This window comes from Lissotriton helveticus, chromosome 5_1 (assembly GCF_964261635.1).
Source record: "Lissotriton helveticus chromosome 5_1, aLisHel1.1, whole genome shotgun sequence".
Lineage (NCBI taxonomy): Eukaryota > Metazoa > Chordata > Amphibia > Caudata > Salamandridae > Lissotriton > Lissotriton helveticus.
Genome location: NC_136065.1, coordinates 2,141,734,995 through 2,141,748,914, shown reverse-complemented (window position 1 = coordinate 2,141,748,914; position 13,920 = coordinate 2,141,734,995). Strand labels below are relative to the sequence as shown.

Genomic DNA, 13,920 nt, shown 5'->3' with positions numbered 1-13,920 from the left:
TTCAGAGCACCTCTTCCTTTAAATAAGTTTACCCTTTGCTAACATTGCCCTGGGAACATATTAGCACGTGTATTGATAAACTTGGCAGAATGCAGGAATCGGCTTCTCGGTCTCGCTTGTTGATTTGTAGTATTGCATCCTGATGCCGTTTTAGAGGCCATGTATATGCTGATGTTGTTTGATGACCATGTTTGTGTTGTTTGCCTTCCACTAGGGATGGAGCTGTTTGAGGAAGCATTGCATAAGTGGGAGCGGGCCTTGACCATTGGTCAGAGGTGTTCGTCCAGCACCCCCACACCTCAAGAGAGAGAGCAGCAAAATGAAGCCATCAATGTGGCTATCTATGAGGTGGGTACCGCAAAAAGATACTGGAAGGAAATGCTGTTGTTTTGGATACAAAATGCAAAAGACAGAAATAGAGAGTTAGGTTTTAGTGCACCTGACACATGGGTCTCTTCGAATGAGAGTAAGGAGTTGTGGGGAAGAACAGGAGATGTGATGAGTGAGGAAGGTCTCCATGGAACGATCCGAGCCGCAATTGAGCGTTTGGATTTTTAAGTTGTAAAAATATCTCCTTCAGACTGATGTGAGGCGCTGTCACTATAGGTCGGGCTATGTGGAGATTATGGTGGCAGTTCGGTAGTTTAAGGTAGTTTGGGGAAGGTGCATCAAAGACTGATGGGCAGTGATGTGCATGTCACATCTTTACACTTTTCTTTTGTTTCAGGAATCACAGAGCAAGCACTTTGCACAGAAGCTGGAAGCGCTTCTTCACCGAGCCTATAACATGCAGGAGGAGTTTGGCACGTCCATCCCGTCCGACATCATGTTGATGGAGTTTGGTAGGTCAATTCTGTTCTAGTCCATTGGTGAAAGGTGTACCAGTAAATACCCAGTGCCATGTAAAACTGACAGGTCTTTTTCCCCTTTCACTTTCCTGTTGGATTTTTTCCCACCCTAATGTCAGATGCTACAGTGTTGGAGACACTTGAAATGCTGTGTGTCTCTGCAAGGAGTTTGACTAGCTTGGAGACAGCAGCAGTAACAAGCTTCACTAATAAGACTTAGACTTTTGTGAAAATCTCTTTTCGAGGCATGTGTGCTGTAGATACACATGCTTTGCATACTACTGCCATCTAGTGTTGGGTCCGGATGTTTGCAAGTTGTTTTTCTTCGAAGAAGTCTTTTCAGTCTCGAGGTAGGTGACTCCTCCTTTCGGCGATATTGCGCATGGGCATCGACTCCATTGTTAGATTGTTTTCTTTCCGCCATCAGGTTCAGAGGTAAATTGTGGCACTCCGGTTCAAAACCGTCCTTTGGGTTCCCTCAGTGCGCAATCCACTGTAGCCTCATTGGTATTGTTCTCGTATGCTTTTCACCATTCTCCATGTATCGAATAGACGGGAGACTCCATCATCGATCGAGAAGACATCATGGGTGGGCTTCGGGCCTAGCTGCGTCGGTTGAATTATACTCCGTTCCGTATTAGCCAGTTTTCTGCCAGTAGAACGTACTCCGTTTCAAATCTGTCCTCGGTGCCACTCCAAGTACCCGCACACCGACCTGCATGAAGTTTGCAATTTGTGCCTTTCACCGGAGCACAAAGAAGAGGATTGTGACGCTTGTCAATCGTTCCGATTGAAAAAGACTTTGCAGAATCGTCGGGCTCGATGAAGGGACATGCAGCAACAAAACATTGAACACACTCACGATATCTTAGGGAAGACACTGAACACGAAGAGATGAGGTGTCCGCGGCAGAAGAGGAGGCCATCTCTATCCAAGAATCTGACTACGAGCTGGAAATAGAGTTAGTATCCGAAGACGTTACACCAGGACAGGGTGCCGTGAGTACCAAAGCCCTTTTGCCACCCAAACTCTCTTCTATTAAACAAAAAGTTATGGCGCCACAACTGCCTTCTGGCTGTAGTCGGCACTGAGATGCTGCTCCAACTCCCTGCCCTCGGCTCTGCACCGAAACAGTCAGTCAAGCCTTCCGGCTTGGGACCAAGTCGAGAAAAGACCTCTTCGGAACAGAAGCCTTCAGCTCCAAAAGACAAAAAGGACAAGTCTGGTTTGGCACCGAAAACTTCGGCACTGAAATTAAAAGATACCCTCCAAAAGCCTCTGGAACCTATCCTGGACATTCTGGAGGATAAACTGGACCCTAAGCAAAAGAAAATGTATATTAATTTAGAAACTGGGCTGCTATTGACTAAAGGTGTGACACCTTCCAAGAGAAAGATTATCTCAGAGGACACTAGCTACAAAATTCCTCTAAAAAAGGAGAACATGGCTACAAGTCCTATCTACCCCAATCCTCAATCCCCTCCACCATTTTGACCACTACTACCATTGCCAGGCTCAGACCCGTTACACTTACCACCTCGGGGTTCTCCACACATGCAGTCTGATAAAGGGGATGATAATATTGACAATAGTCCACTACCAACAGACCCATGGGATGACTATAATATCGATCCACCAATGGGTAATGACCCTGATTTATATCCTGCAAAACCATCACCTCCCGATGCCAATGTAGCGTATCAGGAGTTGATTTCCAGGGCAGCATCTTACCATGGGGTTACATTATATAAAGAGTCTTTAGAAGAAGACTTTTTGTTTGGGACACTAGGTTCTACACATTAGACAAGTTAAAGTTTGCCTATATTAAAAGGCATGATGAGGCATGCCGAAGACATTTTTAAAGACTCTGAACGTGCCCGTATATTAACACCTAGGGTTGACAAGAACTACAAACCCCCCGTCTGATCCCATTTTCATTAAGGGACAATTACCTTAAGATTCTTTAGTATTATCTAATGCTCGCAAAAGAGCAAATTCACAGACTTCAGCAGATGCAGCTCCTCCAGACGAGGAGTCTAAATTAATTGCTGCATCAGGTAAAAGAGTAGCTGCTCAATCCGCTAACCGATGGCGCATTTTTTCAAACAACTGCAACACCTACCGGTTAGCCACCGCTTTGGGAGAATACTGCTATACAATCTATGCAAAGCATGTGTATCTACAGCACACATAACTCGATCGGATTATGTTACTTACCATGTAAGCATCTGTTCTTGGCATATAGAGCTGTAGATTCACATGCACCCTCGCACCTCTCCGGACACCTGTATTTGTTGCAATTCTCATTATTTACATTACATACGCATGGACATCTCTATTTCACTTACTCCATTCTCACCCTTTTGCAGGAAAACAGTCTAACAATGGAGTCGATGCCTATGCGCAATATCACCGAATGGAGGGGTCTCCATACCTCATGACTGGGAAAGACTTCTGCGAAGTAAAACAACTTGCAAACATCCGGACCCAACACTAGATGGCAGGAGTATGCAAAGCATGTGAATCTACAGCTCTACATTCCAAGAACAGATGCTTACTGGATAAGTAACGCATATGTATGAAGAAACCGTTTTGCGATTCTCAAATTACGAATTGCAATTTGAGAATCGCAAAATTCAATGTATGTAGGATTTGCTAAAAATTTTGCGAATCCTACATATTCCTCATTTGCGAATCGCAAATTGAGATTAGCAAATAAGGAATACCTTGCCATTCATTCCTATGGGCTAGGAGGCGCATAGGAATGAATGGGAAGACATTCTCAATTTGCTATTAGTAATTAGAGAATTGCAAATTGAGAATGCAATTTCAAGGGTGCAAGGGTGTCATAAGGATACCCTGATGCACCCCTGAAATGTGCATGTGCGCACATGAGGTGCTCATACATGCCCTAAGGGCATGTATGTGTGCCACATGGCACTTTGAAAAAAGCAAAACAGTGCTTTTTTTCAAAGAATTAGCAAATTACCACAAACTGTCAGTTGGTGGTAATTTGCGATTTCTTATTCCAAATTCGCACAACTTAGGTGCTTTCTACATCGCAATTAAGGAATCACAATTTGCGATTCCTTAAATGCAATTGCAAAATAGAGAATCACAAATTTTGCGATTCTCTAATTTGCGATGCCCTTTTGGGACGATACATCCCAAAAGGCATTTTCCTGTTCGCAAATGGGCCGATTATGAGAATCAACCCGTTTGCGAAGGGGAAAAGGGCTTGATACATATGCCCCTAATCCTACTGTAGGAAGAGTGCTATTGTAGCGCCTCTCCTTTGAGGAAACTCAGTCAGGGTCGCTGCATATCTCATATTTCAGATGGATTTTCAGTATTTGTTTTAAAACAATCCTATACAACCCACATCTTTTGCCTTCCTGATCCGGGGTATCTCCTGTGCTTCAGAGAATAAGAGGATCAGCACCATTGGTTCTGCCTGATTTCATCTTTGGTCCACATGATTATTTTTGTCCATTGAGTATGTGAGAAGCACCTTGTACATGTTTTATTTAATATGAGTGTAACCGGATTCCCTTTTTCAGTGCATCTAGGATTCCTGTTGGAGGACTGACGGTAGCTTTTTTTAATGTATTTCAGTTTACACTGCTCTTTTCAGGCAGTTTTAATACCTTATTGTTCTTTGGTAGCCCATATTTGGATGAGTAGCTGAAAAGCAGCTGTTTTCCTTGATTGAAGCAGAGAGGTTTTAGTTCTTTGGCATAGTTTCCTGAGCTAAGGCTCACCACCTTATGCCCACATCCAGATCCTCATGCTGAGCTGCCCTTTTATCCCAGTTTCTCCATAGATGTAAATGAGCTTAGATGTAGCTAAGAAAGTTCTGCAGAGATCAAATCAAAGTAGCAGCCATTGTCCTCTGAGCCTGCCTTATTGCATTGTTCACATTTCAGACTAATTAAAAAATACCTAAAGGAAGCTCCAGCCTCTTCGAATATGCAAGGCGCCACGGACCAGAAGAGGGTGTCTGCGGTACCTCCTTCACTGTTTGGAGTGCAGTAGTCTGGAGCAGCAGCACTGTAGCCGTGGGAACCTTGGAAGGTTATACTGACAAATGGGGCATCACTGATGTGTGGTTTTTACGTTTTCTTTTGTGGGAGGAGTATTGAGTTAAACCTGGAAATCTTGATTTTAATCGGACAATTTCTTCCAGAAGGAGCCTTGATGTTCCCCGTGGCAGATGCAGAAGCGAGTTTCAGAATGGATGATGAGGACAGCACCACATCAGAGGACTCTTTCTTCTCAGCTGCTGAGGTGTGTGGAATTCATTGAAAAAGCACAGTATTTTGCGATGTTTGGCTGCTGTCCTGACCCCTCTCTGAATTGCCTCCACAGCTGTTCGATTCCCTCCAGCTCAATGACATCTCCTTCCAGCCCTCCAAGCCAGCTGCCGCATACCAGGAAGCCTTGCAACTGGTGAAGGATGGAGAAGTTGCTTGCCGGACATTTAGGTGAGAGACGCTGGCTCAGTGCAGAAGTATTGTCTTGTTTAGGTTACTAGATCTTGGGAATCATACTAGTGTATGTAGGTTCAGCCATTCACACCCCTACACAGACTGCCTTACAGACATCCAGCCACACTTACTTGCACACACGGATGTGTGCACGAGAAACGCGTTACTTACCTGTAACAGCAGTTATCCAGTATTGGTGTCTTTCATAGATTCACATGCCTGAATCATTCCCCGTCGTCGAGACGGGAGCCTCCGGTACATGGAAAAGTAATGTCCTATAGACATACATAGAGAAAAATAGGCCTAAGGGCCTCACCTTAGTAGCCTATCCTTGTCCTTATGTAAAAAGGACCAAACTCTTAGAGCCAGCCAATCAGCTATCACCTCCCTCTAGAACCTTCCTGACAGGAGCCTCAGTCTCTCAGATTTTCGTACGCACCAAGCTAGGTAGGCGTAATATAGTTAGAGAGAACGTGAGTCCTTCCAGGGGAGGCGGGAGGGTTGCATGTGAATCTATGAAAGACACCAATACTGGATAACTGCTGTTACAGGTAAGTAACGCGTTTCTTATCCAGTATTAGGGGTGTCTTTCATAGATTCTCATGCCTGAATCAGAGTAGTCAGCAATATATTATGCACATTTCTGATGTAATCATGCTATATAGTCATTTTAGATAATACACCTATTATCCTGCGACTTTGAAACATTAGCATACATCAATATATCATAACAGCAAGAGATGTGCATACCAGGATGGCGGGATGTTGGAAGGCTCACCTCACTGGAATAGATGGCGAAGCACCGCCTGGCCCACTGCTGCATCCTGCATAAGTTCAGCATCCAGGCAGTAGTGTCTGGAGAAGGTGTGCGGTGACTTCCACGTCGCCGCTCTACATATGTCCAAAATCGGCACTCCAGCGAACAGCGCTGCTGATGTGGACATTGCTCTGGTGGAATGTGCTTGAACATTAGCACTCAAAGGCCGTCCGGCCCTGTCATGGCAGAATGCTATCGCTGAAGAGATCCACCTGGAAATGCTCTGTTTCGTTAGAGGCAGACCCATCCTTGGCCTACTGTAGGCCACAAACAGCTGTGATGACTTCCTGAAGCTCTTTGTCTTGTCTATGTAAAACTTTATACACCTTTTGAGGTCCAAGGAGTGCAGCGTTCTTTCCGCTGCGCTGGTAGGGTTTGCAAAGAAGGAACATAGAACCACCGGTTCATTAAGGTGAAAGTCTGAAGGCACTTTCGGTATGAACTTGGGATTTGTCCTCAGCACCACCCTGTCCTGTTTGAACTGCATGAAGGGTTCCTGAATGGATAGAGCCTGTAGCTCGCTGACTCTCCTGGCAGCTGTTAGAGCGAGCAGCAGAGCCGTCTTCCATGAGATGTACTTGATGGGTGCTCGATGAATGGGCTCAAAAGGGTGCTTCATGAGTTGGGTGAGGACTAAATTGAGGTGCCATGTCGGTGGGACCCTTCTAGGTCTTGGGAAAGATCTATATGGTCCCTTTAGGAACTGCTTGATAAGTCTATTGGACCAAAGAGACGGTCCCTTGTAAGTCCTGGTGAATCGTGAAATGGATGCCAAATGCACCTTTATAGATGCGTGCGCCAATCCTGACTGTGCCAAGTGCAGTAGATATGGCAATATCTGTTCGGGTGTGATATGGAGTGGTCTCAGGCCTTTCTCTAAACACCATATGCAGAATCGTTTCCATTTTAGAGAGTACGTCTTGTTGGTACTGTCCGCTCTTGCTTTTGCCAGCACGTCCCTGCATTCCTGCGGGATGTATAGATGACAGAACTCTCTGTGCTCAGGAGCCAGGCCGATAACCTGAGCGATTGCAGGTTCGGGTGCTGCACCTGCCCGTTGGACATTGTCAGCAGGTTCGGGTGCTGCTTCAGACGAATCGGTGTCCTGATGGAGAGGCGATAAAGATCCGAGAACCAGTGCTGCCTCGGCCAGAACGGGGCAATTAGGATCAGGGTACAAGGCTCCGCCTTCATCTTCCTGAGAACCCTGGGAATCATCGGAAATGGTGGAAAAGCGTACGCAAATACGCTGAACCAACCGATGGAAAGAGCATTTCCGAGTGACCTTGGTTGGGGACGCCAGCTTGCATAGTTTGGGCATTTGGCGTTCTCCTTGGTGGCAAACAGGTCGATTCCTGGATATCCCCATTATGAGAATATGTGATACAGCGTACTCTCGTCGAGCTCCCATTCGTGGGAGAGGGATTTCTGTCTGCTTAGGGCGTCCGCAATGGTGTTGTCCTTGCCCGGGACATAGTCCGCTTTGAGCGTGATCCCATGGAGTACAAGCCAGTTCCAGATCTTTTGCGATTCGCGTGATAGAGTGAGCGAACGCGTTCCTCCCTGTTTGTTGAGAGAGTGCATCGTCGTGGTGTTGTCCGTTCTGACGAGCACCTGGGAGTTCTGGATGCGTGGTAAAAAGGCTTGCAGTGCCAGATACACAGCCCTCAGTTCTAGAAGATGTATGTGGAGTTGCTTCTCCTGATTTGTCCATTTGCCGCTTATTTGGAGGTCCTGGAGAACAGCTCCCCAGCCTTCCAGGGATGCATCCGTGGTGATCACCAGAGGTGCTGCTGGAAGTAGGAATGGCAGTCCTATAGACAGATTCTTGTGATTTTTCCACCATTCCAGGCTCTTGGACATTTGTGGTGTTATCTTCACTATGTCTTCGAAAGAACCTGTACTCTGTGTCCATTGGTTTGTGAGGGCTTCTTGCAATGGGCGCATCCTGAGTCTGCAGTGCGGGATGAGGAGTATACAAGAAGACATCATGCCTAGGAGTGATTTGTAAGTTCGAACTCTTAGGGACTTCCTTAATGCCACAGCCGTGGCCAGAGATATTATCTTGTTTTTCCTTTCCTTTGAAGGAAATGCTCTTGCGCATTCTGTGTTCAAGGTCTCCCCAAGGAAGGTGATGTTCCTTGTTGGGGTCATGCAGGATTTCTCGTGATTGAGAGTCAATCCTAGCTGCTGAAAGAGATTGGTGCAGGCGTTGGAGGATTCGGTCGCGCCTGCAGCTGAAGGTGCTTTTACCAGCCAGTCGTCGAGGTAGGGGAAGACCTGGTGACCCAATTGACGCAGAAAAGCTGCCACAGGTGAAAGGCGGGATGAGGAGTATACAAGAAGACATCATGCCTAGGAGTGATTTGTAAGTTCGAACTCTTAGGGACTTCCTTAATGCCACAGCCGTGGCCAGAGATATTATCTTGTTTTTCCTTTCCTTTGAAGGAAATGCTCTTGCGCATTCTGTGTTCAAGGTCTCCCCAAGGAAGGTGATGTTCCTTGTTGGGGTCATGCAGGATTTCTCGTGATTGAGAGTCAATCCTAGCTGCTGAAAGAGATTGGTGCAGGCGTTGGAGGATTCGGTCGCGCCTGCAGCTGAAGGTGCTTTTACCAGCCAGTCGTCGAGGTAGGGGAAGACCTGGTGACCCAATTGACGCAGAAAAGCTGCCACAGGTGAAAGGCACTTGGTGAAAATCCGCGGTGCGGATTTGAGGCCAAACGGTAGGACTTTGAATTGGTAGTGCTGTCCTGCCACCTCGAACCTCAGGAATTTTCTGTGCCCCTTGAGTATCGGGATGTGGCAGTAGGCATCCTGGAGATCCAAAGATGTCATAAAATCTCCTTTTTCCAGCATGCCTAGTATTTCTTGGATCGTCACCATCCTGAACGACTGACTCTCTTCAGGAAAGAGTTGAGTGCTCTGAGGTCTAGTATGGGCCTCCACTTTTTCTCCTTCTTGCGTATAAGAAAGAAGCGGGAATAGAATCCCCTCCCTCTTTGAGACGATGGAACTCTCTCGATCGCTCCTTTCTTCAACATCGCAGATATTTCCTGGAGCAGCAGTCGTAGATGTTTGTGCGGAAGCCTGCGGGGAGGTGTTGCAGGTGGGATGGTGGTGAATTCCAGGGAATGGCCGAATCTTATTAACTGGAGTACCCACCGATCTGTGGTGATGAGATGCCAATTGTCTAGGAAATGGGTCAATTTTCCTCCAATCTTTAATGAGGGATATAGTTGCTGGACTGGCTGGAGTAATTGGTCACTGACGTCCGCCAGTGCCCCTCCTCTGGTTTTTGCCCCTGAAGTTTGATCTCCCGTAAGAAGTCTGACGACCTTGTTGCTGCTTCTGTTGGTACTGGGATTTATTCTGATAGGAATACGAGGACCTATTTTGAAAGGATCCCCTGTAGGAGGACTGGCCCCTGGATTTGTTACCTCGAAAGGACTGGTTCCTTGCCTGCAAAGTACCAAGTGCTCTAGCAGTATCAGTGTCTTTTTTGATTGTTTGGAGCGCCTCGTCAATTTGTCTCCGAAAAGGTGTTGGCCGTCGAAGGGCATGTCCAGCACCTTCGTCTGCACCTCTTGTCTGAATGATGTTGCCTTAAGCCATCCCTGACGGCGCAGGACTGCTGCCCCAGCTAGTTGTCGAAAGCCCATCATGGCTACATCTATGGCACAATCAATGATCTCAGCTGCCGAGGTTTGACCCTCTGTAAGCAGTGCCTTGACCTCCTCCTGAACTGTATCTAGCAGTTCCGCTATATATGGGACTATATCTTCCCAAAGCTGGCGGTTATAACGCCCCAACAGGGCTATGGAGTTGGCCACCTTGATGGTCATGGCCGATGTCGTTGTAAACCGTTTACCGATGGTGTCCAACTTCCTTCCTTCCTTGTCCGGTGGGGCTGACAGAGGAGAGGAAGGGTTGCGAGAATTCTTTTGGGCCGCCTGGGTTACAACCGAATCCGGTTTCGGGTGCCCATTAAGGCAAGCTGCCGCTGTGGTTGGAGCCTTGTATTTTTTATCCAGGCGTGGAACCACCGCAGGTACAGAGGCCGGCGTCATCATCAGTTTCTTTCCCTGGTCCCAGAGAAAGTCTATTATTGGGATAGACTTCGTTATCTTCTTTGTTTGCTCCTTAAAGTCATATAAGAAGCACTCGGTCTCAGTTGATTCCATCTCCATATGAAATCGCTTCGCTGCTCTTTCCACTATTCTATGGAAACCGCCAATGTCCACTGGCGGTGAATCTGCCTGGCGCGGTTGGGGTGAAGCTGGGGAAGATGCCACATACTCTTCGTGATCCGTCTCATCCTCTTGGACTTCCCCCTCTTCCATTTCTTCAGCCTCCTCATCTGATGATTCTATCACCTGAGGTGGCACTTTCTCATGGCGGACCTGAGTAGTTGGCCGTGTCTGTCTTGGGGCTGCCGCTGGTGTATTTGTAGCAGGCGTCGGGCCCCCTGTCTCAGTTGCCGGTGTTTCCGGGAAACGCTGTTTGTAGTCCTGTATAAGGTATTTAAGGTCATTCACAATTGAAGCGGGAAGGCATACCATCGGGGTGACCTCTGTACGAACATGAGCTTGGAAAGAGTGTTCCTGGTAGCTCATCTCATCCTGTTCTTCGTCCGTGCTCTGACATTTCACGTGAAGGTCTGAAATGGAAGTAGCCTGATCCAGGAGTTCTTCTTCAGATTCTTCACTCTGGAGAATCTCCGTGGGCAAATGACTTTGTACCTTACTTGGTGACGTTGTTTCTGGCGTAATCTGCTTCTTGGTCAGTTTGCCAGACACAGGACCTTTTGCAGGAGCCCCTGCCGTCGTCCCTGGTGTTGTCGACGGTGGTAGGGTCAAAGACGACGTTTCTATCAGCTTGGATTTCTTCCACGGTTCAGTAATGACTAATTCCGACGACGATTCCCCCGTCGACGGTACCCTCGTCGACGGCATGACCTTCGACGACGGTGCCTCCGTAGACGATACTTTCTTCGTCGACGATGCCTTCATCGACGATGCGCTCGTCGACGATTCATTCCTCGTCGACGTCTTCGTCGTCGACGTCTTCGTCGTCAACCCTCCCGTCGACGGTGGACTCTTCATCGACGATGTCGTCGTCGACGGGGCAATCTTCGTCGTCAACGAGGTCTTGGACGTCGACGACGGCTTCAGCAGTATTATAGATGGAATAGGTTTACCAGCTGACGACGATGAAGGAGTGGTCGTCGTCGATGAGAAAACCGACGACGCTGTCGTCGTCGACACAGTCGTCGTCGCTGTGGAGACGGAAACTGGCGCCACAACTCTTTTTTGCGTCGAGGAGGATGTCGCAAGCTTACTGGACGACTGCGTAGGCTTCTTAAAAGCCTGAGAGCCCTTTTCAGACACTGAAGATTTTGTCGATCTTGCCTCTGAAGACTTCTTTTGTACCTTCATAGGAGGAGTGTCTGAGGGGCCAGGGGACTCCACCCGTGGCCTCTTCAGGGAGACTTCTGAGGTCATTGAAAAGCTTCCCTCTGAGGAATCCACATTTTCCCTCTTTTTAAGCCTGTCCAGCCAGATGAGCAGGCGACCTTCTCTGTCCCTCAAGGTCTTGTTAGGGAAAGACCGACATATCTTACAGTCTTTAGGTATGTGGTCAGGATAAAGGCAATATAAGCATAGGTCATGCTTGTCTTCCACATGTAGCCTTTTCTTCCCACATGAAGAGCAGGCCCTGAAAAGAGCTTTCTTCTGGGATTCAGACATGCCAGAATTTTGAAGAAATAAATCACTTACTCCAATGATAAGTGGTTTGAAGTAATCCTGTTCGAGATATTTGGAGAAAGAACTCACTTTTAAAAGTGAACAAGTTGGTTTTGAAGAGATCCTGAGGAGAACTCAGGTTGGAGACTCCCTAGCACAACGTGCGGTAGAAAATCTGAGAGACTGAGGCTCCTGTCAGGAAGGTTCTAGAGGGAGGTGATAGCTGATTAGCTGGCTCTAAGAGTTTGGTCCTTTTTACATAAGGACAAGGATAGGCTACTAAGGTGAGGCCCTTAGGCCTATTTTTCTCTATGTATGTCTATAGGACATTACTTTTCTATGTACCGGAGGCTCCCGTCTCGACGACAGGGAATGATTCAGGCATGTGAATCTATGAAAGACACCCCTAATACTGGATAATTTCAGAAACACCTGTTCCAGTCTCTAGAGATTGACACAGCCGTTCTGATTGTGGCACCTAGAGGTTTATCACTGGCTTGCTGTTCTTAGAGTGGTATTTATTTATGAATCCTTTTCCATTTCAGCACAACGTTGCTCACCTCAGTGTCCTCTTCTGCTGTCTGTCAAGCCTTTGTGGCCAATCCTAAGCTGATTTTTAAAAAACTTTTTTATTAGCATTTCATGAGAATTCGAGACTTGCATCAGAATAAGCATTCCATGCATCTGCCAAAGAGGATTGCATCAAGTGCATGTGTGGAAAAAGGGCAAGCAGGTCAGATCGATTACCCCTTTTCAAGGATTGCCTGGCGATAGCCGCCTCTCACCCAACTCAAGGTTACCAAATGAAGAGGCAGGCGCTGGAGACTGGAAGGCAAGAAACAGGAGTTTAATCCGACGGAGCAGAACACGTCAAATCAGACAACAGGGTATCTTCTCGAGGTGCTCTAACCGCATCTCTGAGGCCTGGCCTCTTATACACAAGTTTATGGCTTTATTACATTCATGACATCCGTGGTATTGCTTTGAAGTACGAAAAAGGCATCTTTGGAATCCCCGGTTCAGGCCCTTTCTCACACATATCTACAGTAGGGGTCCCCACCCAAATCTCAGCATGATGGCTATCGCGCAGCTGGACATTCTGCTGGGAACAGGAATGCGGGCGATCGGTCGGATCTAGGGGTGTGAAGGCATTGATTAATCCCCGCTCCTTTGATGTGAGGCGAGGTCCTACTGTAGGGGGCAATAAACTGCATCTGTTGGGCTAGGTGATGGCCTGGGATCAGGCCGGACAATCGGGTAGGGAGGAAGAGGTTATCAAAAGGACCTGTCCTATGAATGAGATGAAAGAGTGAGGGGGTCGAGCACGGGATGTGGCTCGGAGGCAGGGTCGCGCTGGAGGTGCGTTTATGGCACAGGCAGGAGAGACCGGGGGCTGTCGGTGCGCGGGGGATGCTTGCGAGGCCGGGGGGTGAGGGGGAGAGACGCGCTGGCTATTGGCAGTGGGCAGAGAGAGACCATGGTTTTCAAAAAATGACTGCTGCTGCAAGTGTGTGTGAGTCTGAAAGGGGACAAGATGGCGCCGATAATGTTGACATCGCAAACCAGATTTTAACAGTCCTCCCTTTTCAACATATCTAGCCATTTTGTCTAGTCGATATCGATCTTCATTAAATCCTTAACCTCGACATCGTACAATGCTCTCATGCGTTCCTTGTCAAAGTCCAGAGTCTTTGGGCAGATACAGTTTGCACATAGTGAGCACAAAGGCGGCAGGCATTGAATTTCTAGGCAGAACCCACATAACACAACAATGGGTATCAGTATAATTGTAAACAACCTCCACCCCCAGTTCTTTACAGTACTCCAGAACCATCCGCCAAGCGACCATTCTTCTTGTTCCTGGTGGACTTCTGAGGAAAGTCTGTGGAGATGTTCAATGGCTTTGTACACTGAGGGTGAATTGTCCGGTATATAGGTGCAGCAGCTAGACCCTATGATGCGGCATGCCCCTCCACGATCTGCTAGAACCACATCTAGAACGAGGCGGTTCTGAAGGGCCACC

The 13,920-nt window shown here is 47.5% G+C and overlaps 1 protein-coding gene across 3 annotated transcripts in view; it reads left to right on the top strand.

The window, feature by feature from the left end:
- The window catches only part of MIGA2 (mitoguardin 2), a 147,297-nt gene that overhangs the window by 39,825 nt on the left and 93,552 nt on the right, over window positions 1–13,920 (top strand). For 2 of the 3 annotated variants that reach the window (XR_013595150.1, XM_078646265.1), the window contains exons 6-9: window positions 215–348; window positions 728–842; window positions 5,035–5,135; window positions 5,217–5,332. Coding sequence is in view for 2 of the 3 variants with exons in the window: in XM_078646265.1 (XP_078502391.1) it covers window positions 215–348; window positions 728–842; window positions 5,035–5,135; window positions 5,217–5,332 (466 nt within the window). In the remaining variant the exon portion in view is untranslated. The remainder of the gene's footprint in view (window positions 1–214; window positions 349–727; window positions 843–5,034; window positions 5,136–5,216; window positions 5,333–13,920) is intronic. The other variant, XM_078646266.1, reaches the window with a different exon arrangement.